This window comes from Hemibagrus wyckioides, linkage group LG20, assembly GCF_019097595.1.
Source record: "Hemibagrus wyckioides isolate EC202008001 linkage group LG20, SWU_Hwy_1.0, whole genome shotgun sequence".
Taxonomy (NCBI): domain Eukaryota; kingdom Metazoa; phylum Chordata; class Actinopteri; order Siluriformes; family Bagridae; genus Hemibagrus; species Hemibagrus wyckioides.
The window spans coordinates 5,015,719-5,036,726 of NC_080729.1; the positions used below are offsets into that span (position 1 = coordinate 5,015,719).

At 39.1% G+C, this 21,008-nt stretch overlaps 2 protein-coding genes across 4 annotated transcripts in view; one reads left to right on the forward strand and one right to left on the reverse strand.

Annotated features, from left to right (window-relative positions):
- LOC131342068 (SH2B adapter protein 2) overlaps positions 1 to 15,165 on the forward strand; it is a 31,109-nt gene extending 15,944 nt beyond the window's left edge. The window contains exons 3-9 of one of the 3 annotated variants that reach the window (XM_058372797.1): positions 3,380 to 3,481; positions 4,467 to 4,558; positions 5,446 to 5,546; positions 5,902 to 6,063; positions 7,364 to 7,566; positions 9,914 to 10,085; positions 11,916 to 15,164. In XM_058372797.1, the coding sequence (XP_058228780.1) occupies positions 3,380 to 3,481; positions 4,467 to 4,558; positions 5,446 to 5,546; positions 5,902 to 6,063; positions 7,364 to 7,566; positions 9,914 to 10,085; positions 11,916 to 12,205 (1,122 nt within the window). In that variant the 3' untranslated portion in view covers positions 12,206 to 15,164. Of the gene's footprint in view, positions 1 to 3,379; positions 3,482 to 4,466; positions 4,559 to 5,445; positions 5,547 to 5,901; positions 6,064 to 7,363; positions 7,567 to 9,913; positions 10,086 to 11,915 lie in introns of all 3 variants that reach the window. The other 2 variants (XM_058372798.1, XM_058372800.1) reach the window with 2 other exon arrangements.
- Positions 15,166 to 18,768: 3,603 nt separating this feature from the next.
- dnajc30b (DnaJ (Hsp40) homolog, subfamily C, member 30b) lies at positions 18,769 to 20,828 on the reverse strand. Its single transcript, XM_058417895.1, has one exon. The coding sequence runs from the start codon at positions 20,810 to 20,812 to the stop codon at positions 20,006 to 20,008; it is 807 nt and encodes a 268-aa protein (XP_058273878.1). The 5' UTR covers positions 20,813 to 20,828; the 3' UTR covers positions 18,769 to 20,005.
- Positions 20,829 to 21,008: the final 180 nt, after the last annotated feature.

Consider the following 21,008-nt stretch of genomic DNA (forward strand, 5'->3'; position numbering starts at 1 on the left):
TCCATTGGTGTCAATTCCGCCTTAAATTACGCTTCCTCCGATTATCTTTGATTTACATCTGTCTTGTCCAAGCTGTTTTATAGGAAGCATGTTGTTCTGTGCTAATGTCAGCAAGCAACATGATACCTGCTGTGCCAGCTAATGGGAACTGCAGTTTAGAGCGAAGGTTTGCATGCACATATAGCTACATGAAGAAACAAATTTAACAGATGTTTCCTTAATAAGTTGTTATGATATTAGGAATTGTGGTATATTATCTTTTCTATAGTAAAAACGAAGAGATTTGTAGAAATCCTGGTGAATGGAAGCTGGTGGCGGGGTGGGGTGGGATGGTAGCTTAGTGGGTAAGGCAGGGGCCTCCAATCCTATCCACAAAGGGCCAGTTTGGGTGCAGGTTTTCATTCCAACCAAGCAAAAGCCACACCTGAGCCTATTGAAAGCCAAGTTCAGTTGATTAAACAGGTGGAATCAGGTGTGGCTCCTGCTTGATTAGAATGAAAACCTGCCCTTTGTGGATAAGATTAGACACCCCTGGGTTAAGGCATTGGACCACTGCTTAGAACAGGGGTGTCCAATCTTATCCGCAAAGGGCCGGTGTGGGTGCAGGTTTTCATTCCAGCTGAGCAGAAGCCACATCTGAGTCTACTGAAAGCCAAGATCAGTTGATTAGCCAGTTGGAATCAGGTGTAGCTCCTGCTTGGTTGGAATGAAAACCTGCACCCACACCGGCCCTTTCTGGATAAGATTGGACACCCCTGGCTTAGAAGGTCTAGGCCTCTGAGCTAGGCACCCAACCCTCTACTGCTCAGTTATATTAAATGAGATAAAAAATGTGAGTTGCTCTGTATAAGGGCTTCTGCCAAATCCTGTAAATGGATCAGCTATTTATAGCTGCTATATTGTAAGTGATAACAGGAAGAATGAAAGCACACCCTGCTTCACTTCTGTTCTGTTTTTATTGATCAGGGCCTAAATAACAATTCTGAGATCCATACCAACTTCTCCAACCAAACAGATAACCATATACAACAGATTTAAATATATAAAGTTATTTTTTCACTAACAAGTAAACCAACATGTGGAAACCAAGTGGAATGAAATTCCTACTTCTGCTATCATTACGAGAGTAGTTAGCAGCCAGGCGTTATTAATGAAACACACAAGATGAGTTAATCATCAGGAAGTGTGACTAACTCTATAAAAGCAGAAGCTTTAGCAGTTTGGTGTTCTGGAGCTCTGAGGTGTGTGTCACCATCATGGTAAGAAGAAAGGACATCAGCTTTGTCCTCAGAGAAGTAGCTGTTGCTGCTTATTAATCCAAGAAGGGTTATTAGGCCTTCTCCAACCAATTTAATATTCGCCATTCTACAATGAGAAGGAGAGTTTACCAATGTTCCCAGGATACACTAGCTTTGGGGTTAAGGTGTTGGATTATAGATCAGAAGCTGCACTGCTGGGCCCCTGAGCAAGGCCCTTAACCCTCAGTTGTATAAAAGTTAGAATAATGTAAAATAATGTAAATAAGTAGGTGTCCCAGCAGTTGAAGTCCAAGATCAGATGGTTTAATGCTCAGAGATATAAAAATGTGATCTAGAGGCCTCTGGAAGTGCAATAAATGTTTATAGTTTATGTTTATGACAACATAATCAGAAGAAGACAGCATCTTGCTAAGCCTGAAGAAGTATAGCTTTCATGGAGGTGTGGCTAAGAAAAAGCCTGTGTGGAAAAGTATATGGAAGTAGATCTTCGGTTTGCAAAACTGCCTCTGAAGAAACCAGAAAAGTTCTGGAATAATATCCTTCGGTCTGGATCTTTGGTCATCATGCACAGTGCCATCTTAAGCAAAAAAACGGACCACAAACACCTCATACCAGCTTTCAAGCATGCTGGAGGTGGGGTGATGATTTGAGTTTGTTTGTCAGCCACACATCCTGGGAAGCTTCCAGTCACTGAGACAACACTCCACTTTATACCAGATATATTCTTCAGACAAATCTGTCCTACAGCATAAGCTGACCTGAAATGACGTCATGCAACAGGACAATGATCTCAAACACGCCAAGTCAGAGTCACACAGGGCTGTGTGTCCTAAATTATCACCGAACTGAAGAAATGATGTAAAGAAGAGTGGGCAGGAATTTCTCCAAAGTGATGCGAGATGCTGATAAACAGAAACTTGCATTTTAGGATTATTAGCTATTTGTAGTCTCTAGATGTCTATCTGCACGTCTATAAATACAATACACACTAACAGCACTGTCATTTGCGAGATGAATCCCAGCTTTAAATAGAACTTTCCTGTAGAACAGATCCACATTTTTCCTTATCTACTTCATCAGGTCTGCCATTTCCCGGTGACTCTTTTTCAGGACGTCTCGCTAATGACTTCCTCTTCTTGAACCGAAATGACTTCCAGACGGTTAAAACATCATTTCAAGGCACAGAGGAAGCAATCTTTCTTCATTTTACCTTGTGAACAAGACATCGGTTTCACTTTAAGCCTGTAAACACTGAACGCTTCCACTCTACCTGCTGGATCTGAGACATTCTGTTTGTTTTCAGATGAATATCTGGAAAGTTTAGCCAAATGACTGAGTATAATATTACAGATATGTTTCAGGATCAGCATTGGCCAGGTTTAAAGAAAAGGAGGAAACAGAATTACTTTTGGCCCGATCAATGCTGATTACATCAAATTACAAGATCAGACATTTGGTGTAATACATTGCTGCAGCTACAAAAATGCAAATTTTGTCCTTTTCATACAGCCCTAGTTTTTATTCCTTTTTTATTTTATTTTTTTTTTAAATTGTGCAAATGTTAAGCTGATGCTGTTTGGAGCAATACTGTAGTCTCACTGAATCAGTACTGTAAATTCTTGAATCTTGATTATCTAATCGTTCCCTACATCGATTGAAACGTTTTACGGTAGGATAAATTGAGTGAGGTTTGTTCAGAAGCAAAAAATTTACATTTATTTCAAATCAGTTAAATTCAGATTTATTTGCAGAGCAATTTTAACAATGGACAATGTCACAAGACAGCTTTAGAAAATAAATCTGAAAAGAATAAATTTATTATAATTAAATAATAAATAAAATATAATAAAAAATTATAATACATTATAACAAAAATGTATCCCTAATGAGCCAACCAGAGGCAATGGTGGCAAGGAACCTTTTTATTTGAGGCTTGATGTCATATTTGCATCACTATAACACACACACACACACACACACACTAACACTATTCCCATATACTGTACTCCGTTTAGTGTACTCCATCCTGATTCTGCTAATATATACAATATGTAGTTGCTGTAGTTAGTAACATATCTAGATATTTTTTAACAATTAAAAAAAATTCTCTTCACATCTAGTCCTCCAAGCCGAAAGTGAGCGTGCCTTTGTCTGCCATTTTGGAGGTGAGGACCACGATGCCACTGGAGATGCCTGACAAAGACAACACATTTGTACTCAAGGTACCATGGCTTCATCTTTCTTCGTTCTTGCACAGATACACAGATCTCATTAGTGTCTGTTGCGTTTATGTTACATTTGAAGTGTTTTGTACTAGAATTTTTCTTTTCTGATAGGGCTACCTCATCATATTTTAGCTGTGATCAAGATCTGTAAATTTGACTTTCATTATTCTTTCTGCTTCAGAGATCGATCCGTTTCTGTTACCGCCTCGGAGTTCATTATTTTCCATTAACAGCAAGTCCTGAAGTGTTCACTTCCCATTTCCAGACAAATACCAATTTTATTTATTCACAAAAAATGAACACATTCTACATTTTATTTGTTTATAGTTCAATGTAATGTTGTAGAACATCCATGAAACAAGCTATCCATTACATTATCGCTGCTATCAGCAGCCTCTCATTTCTTCTCTCTCTTAAAGAAAATAAGAGAAAAAAATATCAATTTTTGTTGGATGGACAAAGCTGTCCATCCTGAGGAGTGTCCAGTGTTGTAAAGCTTAAAGTTACAGCATTTAGTGCTGACTGTTACAAAGAGCTGACACCAGAGACGCCTTCCGTAAATGTTAAATAAAGGTTTGCTTACAGAAACTGTTACTTGGGAAATGACGTCATGAATAACTTGTGATTTGCCTTGGAGTTGGCACTACATTATGATCTTCTGTTATAGAAACACCTTTTGACCAGTCAGAATTGAGGATTGGGCTTAACTGTTTTGGTTATAATCGTTATTTTTTGGTCCAAAGTGTCAGTACATTGTACAGTGTTGTTATGTTTGTATGGAACTGCATTATCCTGTGTACAAAGCTCATACGCTCTAGCGGATATTAATAACATTCAGAACATGAAATGATTGGTCAGTATGACGGCATTATTTTATGGCACTAAAGTGGAAACGATTAATCTCTGTGGCTTTACTAGTTGTAAATAGAGCTGGGAAATGAGCCAGTCTTTAAAAACACCATGCCTTTGTGCTCTGCTACAGGTGGAAAATAGCGGCGAGTATATCTTGGAGACCATCGACTCTCTTCAGAAGAACTCGTGGGTTGCTGACATCCAGGACTGCATAGATCCTGGGTAAACAGCAGGGATAAATATTTGTCTTTGGAATGAAGGAAGGAAGGAAGGAAGGAGAAAAAAGGGTGGATGGAGTGGGCACAGTGGACAGCCATTGATCATAGATGTAGCATGAATTGGTTTTGGCAGCTCTTGGTACAGGACTGGACAGTAGAAGCCAATTTTTAAGCTTGAATAAATAGTATGGGGTGACTGATGAGAGACGTCCATAGATATCCGTCGCTGAGTTAGTGTGACCTTAAATCGGGTCTATTTTTGATCGGTTTTGGTCCGTCCTTTAATTATATGTCTTTTCTAGGCTAATATTAAGTTTGATGGCTTCCATATGACCTCATGAGCCAAAATAAATCGTATTACAGATATTCACTGTTGGTAAAATCTAGACATACAGTTAACCTCGGCAACGACCAGTGTGTCCCATCGTATAAAGAAAAAGCATTTGGTTGTTGGAAAACCTACAAATATCAGGCAAACCTTTTGAAACCTCAGATTTAAGAGAAATATTTTTAATTTCAGCACAACATTGTGGAAATGTTCTAGTCTTCCTGCGAAGAAACTTTAACCGAAAAACAGTACAAAATTCAGACAAGATTTTGGAAACCTGATCAGGTTTTTGGAAATGGGAATAAGCCCAAAATTTATGTGCAGTTAAAATGTTTGTAGAGAACAATAATTTAAAATGCTCGAAATTGTGATTGAGACCCATGCAAAAGGAAAACTTGTATATTTATAAATACATAACCGATGTGTGGACTCAGGATTTCACCATATAAAGAGATTCATCAGGTCATCACACACGTTAGCAGAATTATTATCATATAAGATATTAATTATTCACTGCTCTACATGTTAAAACATGACCAGAACAGATGCGGTGTGTATTTCAGGGACAGCGGTGATGACATCGAGCTTGCGTCATGTCCACACGGACAACCGTCCAAAGAATTCTCCATGGTGGCCTCCTGCAGCTGTGAGCTCCTGTCTGAAGGTGGGTTACCTCACGTTCTGTCATGTTTTCAACATTCGAATACAAAAGAATGTATATTCACGGACGATATTAAACAGCCCATGTTTAAACTTGCTTAAGAAACAAGACTTTCTCCTTGCAGACACTTAAAGTCTGCTTTCGTAGACGCTCGGTATCCAGTTACACACAAGTTCACCTGAGTTCAGAGAGCAGCTCATTAAGAACCATCAGACTGAACATAGAGCTAAAAATCAATAAACAGCGTTCTGGTGCAAGTCCCGTGCTTGTTCAAAGACAGTCAATGGTGGCGTATAAAATAAAAGATCAGCTCCAGTTCATACACGTGACCAGTGGGATTGTTTCTTCCTCCTCTCAGGTGTACACCGGGGTCCTGAGAGGTCGTGTGCCGCAGCCGTCGATCATTACAGCGCCCCTACTGTCCGCTGCAGGGAACCGCCGTTCACACAACACCCCTCTCACGTGCCCTTAGAGCGTTTTCTGCAGCTACCCGAGGCTCAGAGTACAAGCCCATCATCAGGTATACACAAACTGTACTCTTTATAGAATTCATATGTTCAACAAATTTTCAGCACATTTTTATGTTTTCGTCAACTAACCAGGAAGCAGCAGGACAGAACGTAAATAACATATAGGTATATAACGTATATAACAACACAGAAAGGACAAAAACAAATAAAAAATATCAACAAAGCAGAAAAGATAAAAATAAAAACAGCTGAGACAATGCGACCAATCAGAAAATGCAAAAAAAGAAAAAACCCACACAAAATTAAAGTCCCAAAAATACAACAAATCAGAAAAGGCAACAAAACCAAAAACACACAAGTTAAAATCCAAAAAAGACTTCAGAAAAATACTTCAACTCAGAAAACATAACAGCGAAAACAAAAACCCAAACACAACTGAGCAAAACCAAAACCAAAAGACGCAACAAATTCATTACCTCTGAACAGATAAAGTAGGTCTCTGATGAATATCACATGCTCTCAAGGAAAAACAATTTAGTTCTTCCAGTGAAAACGATTAAATGCGATGTTACACATGTTACAGTAAAGCGTCTTTCTCATTTCTTCCGAATCACTTCATTAAGGCAGAGTTTACACACTCGTATTAATGATCTGCAGATCTGACAGATCGTTGCAGATGTGTTTTCTGAATTGCTCTCGTTTTTTTTTCTTTGTTAATGGGTTCTGGATTAATCCTAAAGATTTTAAGCATGTTTTACTGAAAAGGCAAAAATGTAAAATTTTAATGGTTAAAAATTCATAAATTTTTTTTAGAATGTTGTGGGTCATGTTCAGACCACGAAACACATTTCGTTAACGATACCTAACACTGACTTTTTTTTTGTTGTGGAGTCATTCTTACCCTTCAGCTGGGCAAGTTCACGCTGTATGTAGTATTTGGTATTCAGCTGAACTGATGTCTTAAACATTAATGTATAAAGATGAACAATAAACACAAGGGTTGGTCACTAAAGCAAATCTGAAACATTTAAGGTTATAAAGAAATTTTTCTTGCTTAGGAAGACATCTGTGGTTTCATTGAGTGCTAATGTGTGTTCTCTCTGTGCGATTATAACCTTACGGGCTCATTAATATTCAAAAGCTCAATAAAAGACATTTTAATGGACAGGAATTTGATTGGAGCTTTGGTCAAGTCCATGATTTACATGCAGATATTTTATGCATGATTGATCCTTCAACCTTCGTAACATCATCTAACGAACTTCACTTGAACTATTCTTATTTGTTGTTGTTTATAATACAAATTTGGAAGGGTAAGGGTGTCAATTCACTCTTTAATCATGTATTCAGGTCCTGGTGACCCTCCTGCAGAGACGGAGGTGGCTGCCAGTCTCATCGGTTACCCATGGTTCCACGGGACTTTATCACGCGTGCGAGCAGCACAGCTGGTACTGGCAGGCGGAGCTCGGAGTCACGGCCTGTTCGTGATCCGTCAGAGCGAGACGCGGCCTGGAGAATACGTGCTCACGTTTAACTTTCAGGGAAAAGCCAAGGTGAGCCTGAATCAACAACACAACACAACTGTAGCAGGGTTTCTCATTGAGGCAAACATTTCATCTTCCGGTTTTGCCTAGTATTGTGTGTAAGTGTATAATAAGCTTGAGTCATGTGTTCAGCACTACCTGACCAATCAGATTCAAGACATCAACAAGCTAATTATGTAACCGTGTGACCGAACATGAATTTCTGCTTCAAAATTTTGTTTAATATGCAGTGGAACCTCGGCATACAAATTTAATTCATAGTTCTTAAGGTGAAAATTTGTATTGCGAAACAAAATTTCCCATAAGAAATAATGCAGATAATCCGTTCCAGCCACCCAAAAATATGAGCAATATTCCCAATACGAAGCGTATGTAAACTGCTTACAGAGAACTGACCCAAGCCAAGCATTCCATGTCAAGGCTCCTCACAGGAAGTCGCGCCACCAGGCTTGGGCTGAAAATAGAACAGACCGCCCACACCACCAATCTGTCAACAAAAAAACACCTGAAAAATCACCTAGCTTTTGAACGCATGCAGAAAGCAACGTTGGAATCGTAAACAAGTTTTGAACAGCTCCTGGACGTACGCGCAACTTAGCTGGCATTTGTTTTGGTTTGTTCGTATGCCGAGGGCATTCATATGCTCAGGTTCCACTGTGTTTTGGTCAGAGGTATTAAAACCATCTAATTCATCATCTTAGCAAATAAATATGGCAATAAAGTGTGGAGTTCAGTCCAAAATCAGGTGAAAGAGCCCTGATCTCTCTATTAAACTCGCATACTCGCACTGACATACAGAATGAACATGTCCTGTGAAACGGTTTGATTATAAGATGAATAGGCATTAAGGGTACTGAGTTCGTTTTAAATATACTGTTGCCTTCTGTGTGAGCATTTATCCATAGCGGTGGCACACGGCCACTGCGATCTGCACGAAATACAATCTTTTTACATCCTGCCGTCCAAGATTCCGTCGTACTCCGGTGTCGCTGTTGGCAACCTGAAGCCTTCTTTCATAGTGCTGCCCTTTCTCTACAACCGAGAGGTCTTCTCTCTGATTTTTCCCTCTCGCTGGTCCTGTATGTTAACTGATCCGTCTGCATGTGGAGGTGGAATTTTCCCACTCCACTCCTATGACCAGAAGTTACACAGTGCATTATGGACCCTAAAGGCCAAAGGTGTGTGTGTGTGGGTGGATGGATGGATGGGTGGGTGGAGTGGATACTTGCCAGGCATCTGTGGTGCTTTATCAAGGTTGATTGTCATTTGTACCTAGATATATGATACGATACAATACGATGCAATTGGATACGTTATGATCTGATATGATATTATTTGAACTCCAAAGGTCTGAGATATTTATGACTTATATATACACGACTTCCCACACTATCACTTTACATTACTAACACCTTACACACTTTTGCCTAGACGTTCCTGAGTGATATTTGCACCATACTGCACTTTATCACCAGGTTCTACTTCAGTGATTTAAGCGTGAAAAGCTCTAAGGTAGTGCAGATTTATCTATGATTTATTTATATGTTACTCCTGGTACATTTCTGACCTGATGGTAAGCACATAACATACAGATTCATTCTTTCAGGATGAACAGTGTTTGTGTTCTGTATAAATAATAGATAAGCTTTTATTGTATTGTACAGTGACTGAGTAAGTGAGTAAGTAATAAAACATAATAGGGCATGGTGTTCTAGATAAATAATCAACAATGTTTATTCTTACACCACAGCAGTTTCCTTTTATTTATTTTTTATTTTCTGTTTTGCTAATATTTATTATTTATTTTATGTATTACATTTTATTATCAAAAATATTATTAATATTATTATTATTATTATTATTATTGTACAAAATATATTTTTTTATTATTATTTTGTTTTTTGTTTATCATTTTTATTTTGTTGTATTTTCTAATCCTATTATAATATAAATTTTAGAATAAAAAATAAAACACATTTCTAAAAAGCAAATAATTTAATGTTAGTTAGCAGCTATACCAGGAAATTTTTTTTATATTATTTTATTATTTTTAATATTCTGTCAAAAGTCTATTGTAAAACATTCTAGCAGTTTCTCTGATGAAATAATTGAAGCATTCAGTTACTATAAAATTATTAAAAAATTTAAGGAGGAACTACAGTTCCATGATTGCCCAGTGATTAGAGGCAGTTCATTAAATCACATGGAGCAGCAATTTCCTAAAGGTTTGAGGAAAAGAGGCTTCCTGTTATTGACCACTGCTCTAATACACACTTCATCAGTGTTATGTAACATGATAAGCACTAAAACTAAAACCCCTGATAGTTGTAAATATCTGCATGTTGTGTTTCTGCAGCATCTGCGGTTGTCGGTGAATGAAAATGGCCAGTGCCACGTCCATCACCTCTGGTTCCAGACGGTGTGTGACATGCTGAGGCATTTCCACACTCACCCAATCCCGCTGGAGTCCGGCGGCTCTGCTGACATCACGCTGCGCTCGTATGTGCAGGTGCAGCGCAATCCTTCAGGTAATACACACACACACACACACACACACACACACACGCAACAGTCTCTTATTCACTCCTTTGAACCTGCAACCTGGAACTGAACTGGAATTTAAAGTCATGATTATGAATCTACACAGAATAGCCCACAATATTCAATGAAATGAGTTCTATATATTCTAGAAATTTATTTTCACATATTTAAAGCCAGATAGCTAATCTGACAGGCCATACTCACAATCTTTTATTGCTAACGCTAGCTAATTGTCTATAATTAATGAATTAATTATAGATATCCAAATGTTTTCTCTCGTACGCTAGCTGGCTAGCTAATATGAGCTAACCTGACAGGATTCAGTTAAGTTGTGTTTGTGAACAGATACACGTCATTTTAACTGGCCAAACTGGGAAACGTGAGAGGAATTCTAGTCATATTTATGAATATTTTTGAAACTTTAAATGTTTGACAATCCTGACAGGATGTTTTAAACAGAAATCTTTTGCTTAAATGTCATAGCAAGTGCTCTTTGCTACCTACTGCTACCTAATATGAGTTAACCTGACAGGAATTCTTTGAAAGGGTTATTTAATTCAAACTAATATTCAAAGTTTTAACTAATAATGCTAGTTAGCTAGAACCCGCTAGGTATTTTTAGTCATAATGACAAACTCACACCGCTAACTCTCGGCTGCTAATCAATGTGAGGTAACCTGACAGGATTTTTAAAAGGTTCATAAATATTACCGCTAATTCTAGCTAGCTAGAACTAGTCTTTCGTGATTTTTATAGATATTCAAAGTGCTATTGACCAATTCCCATCATTTTCTCTGCTACGTTCAGCTAATATGAGCTAACTTGACAGGATTTTTTTGAAAGGATTTTTTAAAGTATGTGAAATAGCATAGCATTCACTCCTGTTTACACTAGCTAGCTAAAAGTTGCTAATCCGACAGAAGTTAGCCTTTAAAAAAAAATTATATCCCAAACAGATGCCTAAGAAAGTCCACTACACATGGTGTAAAAATTACACCGGTCATGTAGTACACACACCGTCTTTGTCGCTGTTGCTTCCTGCACGGCTTTTCCCACCATTCCTAATCTGTAATATATAAAAGGTGGTATTACAAACAGAGAAACTGGAGCTAAGCAGGGAGAACAGTGGATCTGATGGGGGATAAGCAGAGCTCAATATCAAGCTACTGAATGTGGTGCCATGATGCATGGGTGGGCTCGGAGCCTGAATGAGGAGGCAGAACATAAACTCGCTGAACTGGTGAAAACGACCCCCTTCTTTCCCTCGCGCCGATCCTTTCACTCGCTGTTGCTCTTTCCCTTCTCTGTGCCAGTCTGGCCGCAGCAGATGAATGCCCTTCATTGGGCTCTGAGGCAGCACAGGGCCCCTCTGTTCTCCTGCGAGTCTTAACATGCTCCAGCACACACACAAACAAACATTCAGACGTGTGTACTCATGCTGTTTGTAAAAGCGCCATTAATATGCTGGTCTGATTAAAAGGTGTGGAATATTTTTTTCCGCACACACACACACACACACACACACACACACACACAAGTCATTTACGGGCATCGTTACTGCATAATGGATGAGGCAGTTGTGGTTATTTATTTATTTTTCTTTTGCTCTATTCATGGTGAATAGCTATTGAAAAGACACACTGTACTTTTACACCAAGGCCAGCAAAAATCCTCTAATATTACATCATCATACTTGGGTAAATAAATACAGACCGAGGCCCTCTAATAGTGGCTACACTACTAATATTAAGATTTAGAAGATCACAATATGCTTCACAGCTAATGGCCCAAGCTAATCATGTAAGTATCCATTGCAGATGTTCCCAACGTCGCCACTCCTTCACGGGAACCCAGCTGCCGGAGCGAAGCTGCTCAGCCGAACCTTCATCTTCCTGGAGTCTCACAGCTTCCAGCAACCCCAGTGCACGAGGCTCCGCTCTCCTCCAGCTCCTCTTCCTCACCCACAGCCCATGGAGGTCTCCGAAGCAGGAGCAACAGCTCTGAAAGACTGCTGGAACTCCCTGCCGCCGCCACCACAGAGGAGTACAACGACAACGACAGCACTCGGAGGACCAGAGCCGTGGAGAATCAGTACTCTTTTTACTGAGCAAGAGCAAGAGAACAACAGCATGCAGACAGGAAATACGTACGGGAATAAGCGCAGCTTATTAAGAAACAACTTATACTTTTTTGTTATTTGTTGCCAGCCTTTAATGAATACAGTATTTCCTACGTAAGAGATTTTCAGACGCGTTATTAGTGGAGTCGATTAGTAGAGACGCTCTTCAAGGACTTTCTCGTCGCTTCAGGTATCACAGCTGTATCACAGTGTGTAGAGAAGGAGTACGACATACTTCTTCTTAAAGAACAGACATACTGCACATTCGGAAGCTCTTCGCAGCCAAATACCCTTTTGTTGTCGGTTAGACATGTATAAAGATCAGAGGTCCTGAGGCACCTTTACAAAAACTTACAACATCTGATAGTTTCCAACATAGCCTCTGAGTTTGAGAAAGGGATTATGATTGGAACCTCACAAGCATATATTTGCATAATTGATTCTACTTTTTCACTTAAAAAAAACAAAAGCCATAACCAAATGAAGAAGGAAGTTGTTTGAAGTCCCTTGTATGGCCTTGCATGGAAAATATCATAAATTCTGGACAAAAATTTAGCTTTTTTTTGGAACAAAAATCATATATGGGAAACACTGGAAAGCCAAAAAACCCAAAACGGTGTATCCTCAAAGGGAAAATGTGACGTTCTGTTTTAAGTCTCCTTTAAACACTTACTTTGGACTGAATTTTAGGTTTTTTACTATTTTTTAAATTTTATTTTCAATCAACACCAAGCCCTAAAAGCAGAAGTGTGCTCTTGGCTGGTCTCAATCTCTGACCTGAGGCTCAGATCAGTGCAGATTTTCTTTTTTTTATTATCTTTAGGCTTTAGGTGTAATATAACCTGGAGTTCAAATGGATTTAACCAGGGTTGTTGTAACTCCACAAAAAATCGCCAATATTATTAAATATAATATTCGGTAATATATTGTGTAGATCATCTCCGTTACGTCTGTTCCAGTTACAGCTTGTAACGAGTAACAAAAAGTGGGAAAGATCAAGGGGTGCAAATACTTATGCAAAGTGACACAGTGGTCCCACCAGCAGCAGCTTAGGAGTTGAAGATAGATTGATCGAACATGATTCCCCGAAAGTGAAAATGTTATTGGTAAGAATCGTATCTTCCACCTGCGTCCCTGAAAGACGCCCTTCAGTGACTTCGAACATCTTTCTTTTCTTTTTTTTTTATCACACCGTCCATTGTCCTGCAGTACAATACACTATTTTTTGTCCCCAAAAGTGAAAGTGATGACTTGGCTGCTACTCAACCACCCTGAAGTTCTCATCCTGAACATACATCCTTTCTTTCCATACTCTCTCTCTCTCTCTTTTCTTGGTCGTCATAGCGAGTGTGTTGATCCTGCTCTGTGGAGTTTGATATCCATAGAGGAAGCTGTCGTGTTGAGACATCTGCCAGCGGTTAGCTTCCCGCAAGCCGTTTCCTGCAGATGCCTCTTGCTCCCACCTTTCTTTCTTTTCTTTTTTGTTTCTTCTTAAAAAAGGGCTTTTAAGAAGTTAAAAGCTGCTCAGAGAAATCGATTTCCCCAGAGTGCTCCACTTGTGTTTGTGAAGCTGTTGATAGAACGTTCCGGACATCCTGTCCTTTGGGCTTTGCGGAGATAACTTCCCACAACTTTGCCGTGGGGGTGAAGTGGGTCAGGCTTCAGAAGTAAAGTGTTTAGCAATTAACCAGGAAAAAAACGCTTTCTGTTTTGTAAAAATCGAATACAAACGCTATCACGACGATTCTTAGCGAGGGAATCCGAATGCTGGCACGTTTTAAGAGTTCTTTGGGAAGGTTTTCAACCCAGCGTGAGCTACCTATGTTCTGTTTGCCGTGAAAAATCCATTCATTTCACATTGTACATAAAATAAAAGGCCTACTAATAAGCTACTAATCCGGAGTGCTCTGTATTATTCACCCTGCAGAAAGGGATTGTAGTTCTGTAAGGAATAAGGGCAGTATATCAGCACTAGAGGAATGACAGAAGGAATTAGTTCATTAATGAGTTGTAGTTTTCGGAGTATTGAGCGATTTTGACGTCACGATATTCACATCATGAATATCGATTTGATATAGTATTGAAATAATGTAAAATAGCCTGTTTTTTGTTTTTTGTTTTCTTTCCCAAATTAGACAAAAAGCCAAATTCACACACAAAATAATTCACTTTCGCTTTATCTGATATTTTTTAAACATGCCATGATGACAACATTGTACTCTTTGCGCTTTCTTGAAACCAGATAATACGAATTGCAAGAAACAAAATAATGATGAGGTTCTAGGAAAATAATCAATCCTTACATTTCCGACAACAGCATCCGAAGAGTGAACGTTTTTTTACCCCTGACTGTTATACCCTGACCATATGACTCTGAGACTCTCAGAATCTCCTCACAGAAAACGTCACCATAGCAACGATTACAGACGTTTTATAATCAGTCTATATGAAGCATCTACAACCTGTGTAAGCTGTTACTATAGCAACGACGGCATGTTAGAAAGAGTGCATTAATGAAATAATAATAATTATAATTTTTAAAAAGCTGAAACTTGTTAGAGCTGCTGTTTTAGGAAATTCTGACCAATCAGAATCAAGAATTCGTACAGCATTGTGGTGGATTGGATTTTAATCGATAGGAATGGCCCATGGGTTTATTCAGGAATTCGACTCACCAGACACACACACACACACACACTCAGTTTAAGGCAGACAGGGAGGGACAGAGCCACGTGTGCCAATCTGAATTGTATTTTTGAAACCTATTTATTTCTCAGCTGCTGTAAATATAATTTTCCTACAGAGATTTTTTAGTTGTGTATTTTCACCCTTTATGTTTATATATATATATATATATATATATATATGTATGTATATGTCATTTTAGTTTTCTTATGTTAATAACTGGTTTTCTTTTTCTTGTTGATATTTTTTGGTCTGGCTGAATTTCAATGAATGAGTTTGTGCAATTTTGTACAAAGTGATGTACTTGACATACTACTTTATATTTCTGTGAATAAAAACGGAGTGAATAAATGACCTTGGCATCTGTTTTCTTTAAAAAAAAAGAAAAAAAAGAGAAAAAGAAAAAGAGTAGAGGGAGGTGACGAGGGGCTGCAGTAGATCAGATTTTTAATTGTTGGGTTTTGTTTCGCAAATGTTATCAGATGAAATATCAGAATGCTTTAATTACTCTTTATGTGCTAATGCTGGACTTTGTACAAGGGAGAGTGGTTTGGATGTAGTGACCCCAGAGAAGGAGAGTAAGGGGAGAGTGTATTGAAGTACACTATTGCCAAAAGTTTTGGGACGTCTGCCTTTACATGCACATGAATGTAATATGGAGTTGTCCCGCCCTTTGCAGCTATAACAGCTTCAACTCTTCTGGGAAGGCTTTCCACAAGGTTTAGGACTGTGTTTATGGGAATTTTTTGACCATTCCACTAAAAGCGCATTTGTGAGGTCAGGCACTGATGTTGGACGAGAAGGTCTGGCTCACAGTCTCCGCTCTAATTCATCCCAATGGTGTTCTGTGGGGTTGAGGTCAGGACTCTGTGCAGGCCAGTCAAGTTCCTCCATACCAAACTCACTCATCCATGTCTTTATGGACCTTGCTTTGTGCACTGGTGTGCAGTCATGTTGGAACAGGAAGGCTGCCAATCATGTGGCAGCAGAACAGCATAGGTCAGCAGATACAGGTCAACAGATTCAGGTAATGTTCACATTAACCATCTGAATCCATTTATAACCTCCTGGGATTTTCCCCACTCAACAGTCTCTAGAATTTACTGAATGGTGCGATAAAGAAAAATATTCAGTGAACTGCAGTACTGTGGACAGAAACACCTTGTTAATGAGAGAGTGGCTACAGTAACTCAGATCATCACTCTGTGCCACTGTGGTGAGCAGAAAAGCATCTCAGAGCAGGATGAGCTACAACAGCAGACGAATACATCGAACTCCACTTCTGTCAGGCAATGACAGAAAGCTGAGGCTGCCTCGAAAGGAAAGGGAAGATCTACCTAGTAGTGTTCCTAATAAAGTGCTCACTGAGTGTAATATACAATGTGAAAGAATTTGCGACTCCTTAAACATATCATTTTAAGAATATTTATTCTGTAGCTTTCTCAGCAGATGATCTGAAGGTGCTGGAAAAAGTACTTTTCCTCTTACGCCATCTAGTGAACGTTTAATTAATTACAGCAGCCCGGAAATACATGGCTTTATGAACATGAGCTCACTGTTTAGAACTTCTACGAAAAACCCTCCACGTTTTATCATCACACTGTACTTCTGACAAATCTCAACCATCATAGGCTAATATTTTATTCAATTGTTTCACATTTTTATGGTTATTATTAAATCAAAGGCTAATAATAAACAGATGTGTTAATACGAGCAAACTCATTTCATGGATGTTCATCATTAAATGTAACTATAAATGGATAAAACATATGACGTGTCGCTGTTTAATAAATAAAAATTGTGATTGTTTGCTTAATTACTTGATTGCTTCTAAGATTTGATTATAGGATTTCTATTTCTATGTCCCAATATGAGAGTTTCTTATACAAAATGTCCCAGGTGTTTTATTCTTCTTATAAAACAGAGACGTACGTCCCAATGCCTGATGCTATTCCCTAGTTTTTAATCTTTTCTATCAGTTCTAAGAAGCCTAGTCATTGTACATAATCCACAAATATCTACCATTTCTTCCAAAAACTGCTATTTGACCTTTTTTAACCAAGCAAACACTTCATTCAGCTAAAAAGGAGCTTCTTTTGCTCAAGCTGGGGCTTCACATTATCGCTCCTATCTTACCAGCAGATTACAGATTAGAGCTCATGTGTTTTGTATTTACTGTTTTGTTTATTTGTGTTCTGTCCTCATCACACACTGTTGCGTAGTTGCGTTTTATGTGTAAGTACTGTGTTACTCCATGGACCTGAAGAAAGGACATTTCATTCTAATGTATACTAGCTGTAACGAGGAAGGACAGTAAAAACCTACAGCAGAATGTCTTCTTTAGTACGTTGTTAACAAATGTTAAGATTTCAGCATACTACTACTGGCTAAATTTGGAAGTCTAGCTGTCTGGGCAAGTGGTTAGGGCTCTAGGTTATTGTTCTGAAGATCAGGGTTCAAGCCCCAGCACCACCAAGCTCCACTGTTGAGTAATTGAGCAAGGCCTTTAACTGTCCCTGATCCCGGTGTGCTGTATCATAGCTGCCTCTGTGCTCTGACCCCCAACTTCTTCAGTTGGGATATGTAAAAAAACAAACAAAAGTAATGTATGTGTCAATTTTTTTAATAAAAAGCATTGTCTCAAAGCAGCTTTACATAAGAAACAACATAAGAAACTACAAACAGACAAACAGTCCTAGATGTTATCCCATGTGAGCAAGCCTGAGGCGACTGTGGCAAGGAAAAACTGCCTTAGATGGTATGAGGAAGAAACCTTGAGAGGAACCAGACTCAAAAGGGAACCTCATCCTCATTTGGGTGACACCGGAAAGTGTGATATGAACAATGTCCTTTCTGCATTTATGTATAGTCAGTTGTGTGATGCAGATATAGCATGTGCAGAATATTGTGTAAATTAATAAGGAGGTTATTGTCGTCCACATAGGGTTGGCAGCGTTGCTTTGAATACCCCAGTCCTCACAAAGCAGAACCCGGCTAGAGCTGGCACAATCTCTGTATGCCTTGGGATGGGTAGAAGAAGAGAAACAAGTGGAAAGTAATAATAAAAATAGTATAATAAATAATAATAATAAAAGGTGTGTGCCCTAAGTTCTTAAGAACTTGGTGTTTCATGAAATGTCAGGTTAGACAAATAAATAATGGACTACTACCCCAGTATTTATTTTGAGCTCATGCCTCTTTTCCCACCATGTGCACGAAGCTCCACCCACAACAACTGCATATGACTAGATGTAAATAAGTAATGTCACAGATGTATGTAATGTCACAGATGTATGTAAATCAATTTTATTCGTTGATTGAGCAAATAACCTCGAAAATCGTGTGAAACATGATTTTAAGAACATAATCTAAGCTGTCAGAAATCTAGTTTAGTAAACTGAAATCCAGTCCTGGCTGTTTGTTTTTGTTCGGATGTGCTCAATAACTAGGTCTAGATCCTGGGGGCGGGGCTACCTGAACATGGGCGGGTCTCTAACGCCTAACAAGATTCATTGTCACTATACTAAGAACAGCAAAATTAGAGCAGTCCATGCAGTGCAAGTCTCATATAATGTGGTGTGAAACTATACATCCATTTTACAAATAAAATAATGCAATAACAAAAACTGCAGTCAAGGCAATCGTGATAAGACGATTATTGCAATGACGTATACGATATAAATAAGTTATTGCACAACAGTTGAACGATAGATAGATAGATAGATAGATAGATAGATAGATAGATAGATAGATAGATAGATAGATAGATAGATAGATAGATAGATAGATAGATGATCAATTATGTGATGACACTGAACGTGACGAATGAGATGAAAGCGAGCTTAACACAAATTTATTCACCAATAAACCTTTTATTCATCACCATGAGGTATTCTTCCTGTACAGGTCATGAGGTTACATGTGGTGTGTCATACGCTGATAAACCAGAGCTGTTTACCGTAAGAGATCTATTAATGTGCAAATGCTGCAGTTTTGGAAAGAGGACATATAATTCAACCAGTTAAACAGCAGATCGAATTCCCAGGATGAAATAAATAACAAATCAGCTTCTGGTACATTTTAAAAGCAGATGCTTCACAGCTTAAACAGAATTTGGGCTGTGTTCAATGAACAAAACACAAAACTGTCTGAAACATGAGTACAAACATGAGATCCTGAAGTTTACTCAAGTGAAAATGAAAGAAACGTTAATGGAACTCAGGCAAATACTTTAGTAATTGTAATAAAGTTCCTCCAACCCAAGAAACATGTCTTTTATAAAACAAGATATGATTTAAAGGCGAAAACAAAGGTTTTGTGAGACATGATAACAGGAATGATTATTTACTATTATGATATTATTAGTTCGAGCTCTAAAATAGCCGACTGGCTGCTTCTTCAGCATGCATCTTTTATCTATAGAGGGGCATATAGTGTAAAGCACTGGTACCCAAGCCTTTTCTTTACCCCGTTTCCTGAACATTTGAGTATTTTCTCTGCTCCTGACACTCTTGATTCAGCTAAACATCAATTGAAGAACAGAGAAATAAGTGAAATGTGTAAAACCAGGAGGTACTCCTGGACAAGAGCTGTTTTTGTTTACACTAAAATCAAGTTATAAAAATGGCACTTATAAATGCAATGATTTTTGTTGTTTTCAAGTTGCAATGACTTACAGTTAAGTAGCTGACACTGACATTTGGAAGTTGTTTTATTTATTTATTACGCCTCTTTTCCCACCTTGGGCACGACGCTCCACCCCCTGAATCTAAATAATTTGCATACGGATAGATGTGAAGAAGTACTATTATTGATGTAATATTTTTATTCGTCGCATGTGCAAATAACCTAGATGTCATGCTGAAATATAAGACAATCATTTAAGATGTAAGGAAAGAAGTGCTTGTTTATGTTTTGATGCGCTTCCTGTCAATAACTAGGGTTAGTGTAGATCCTAGGGGCGGGGCTACAAGAATATGGGCGGGTCTCTAACGCTTAACTGTTAGTAATCTCGCCTAATGCACCATTAATACACATGTGATAAGGTCACTATTGTATTACTATTAACCATTGACACTCTTTCAGAGCACAATGTATGAAATATTACGATTTCAGACTGAATAAAAGAACGACCCCTAAAACTAGCAGTGCACCGACCGCCATCTCGGTCCCTTTTTCCCTTCTCCATTTCAGTAAACTCTCTTGTTGTGCCTGTTTTCTCCTCTCTCTCCACCGGCGCAGGTTCTGCTCTCTCTCCAGCTGCTCGCCGTAATGCGCTCGGTAAAAAGCGTCGAAGTCAAACAGGGGCTTTCCTCCTGCGCCTCGGACCGTCCGGGAGTACCGCCGCTGGCTCGGAGGATGCGCCGTGTCTTTCCGAGAGGGTTTCCCGGCGCTTTGGACGTCCGCCAAGCTCAAGACCCCGCGATCGTACTTCCTCCGGAGGCTGACGCTCCCCAGGACCGTGTAGGCTTCACTGATCTCGGAGAACCGGCGCACGGCTTCATCGCTGCCCGCGTTCCTGTCCGGGTGATAGCGGAAGCTCTGGCGATAGTACGCCGTCTTGATCTGCGCCTGCGTGGCGTTCGGGGAGACCCTCAGGATGTCGTAATACGCCGTTTTGCTCGCGTGCAGTGGAGAGCCGTTGTTGTTGCTAAGAGACCGGGTGACGGTCAGAGCAGCAGGACACCGCGGCGGCGTCTCAGGCACGCGCTGAAGAAGAGTACACAAAGTTCTGTGCATCTGCTGTCCGCTTTGATCACGTTCTTCATTAGTTTTCTCCGATGTCCTCAGACTAAAACACGAGGCAAAAACGCCGACATGACGACGGCTGGTTATTGAGAAAGCACAATGAGTTTTAAAAGGACAAAGTTTGTATACACCGGCTCCAACTTTCTGGCTGACCTCCGCCATGACGGAAAGTCAACTTCCGGTGGATAGACAGTCAGCCAATCAGAGCGAGGGCAGACCGGAAGTAGTTATGAGTAGGTATTTATTATTATTATTATTATTATTATTATTATTATTATTATTATTATTATTATTATTAATAATAATAATAATAATAATAATAATAATTAAGCTCAGAGCTCCTGAGGAACGAATAGGT

Excerpts from the sequence above, each read along its gene's own strand:
- dnajc30b (XM_058417895.1), bottom strand. The coding sequence starts at position 20,812 with ATGGCGGAGGTCAGCCAGAAAGTTGGAGCCGGTGTATACAAACTTTGT.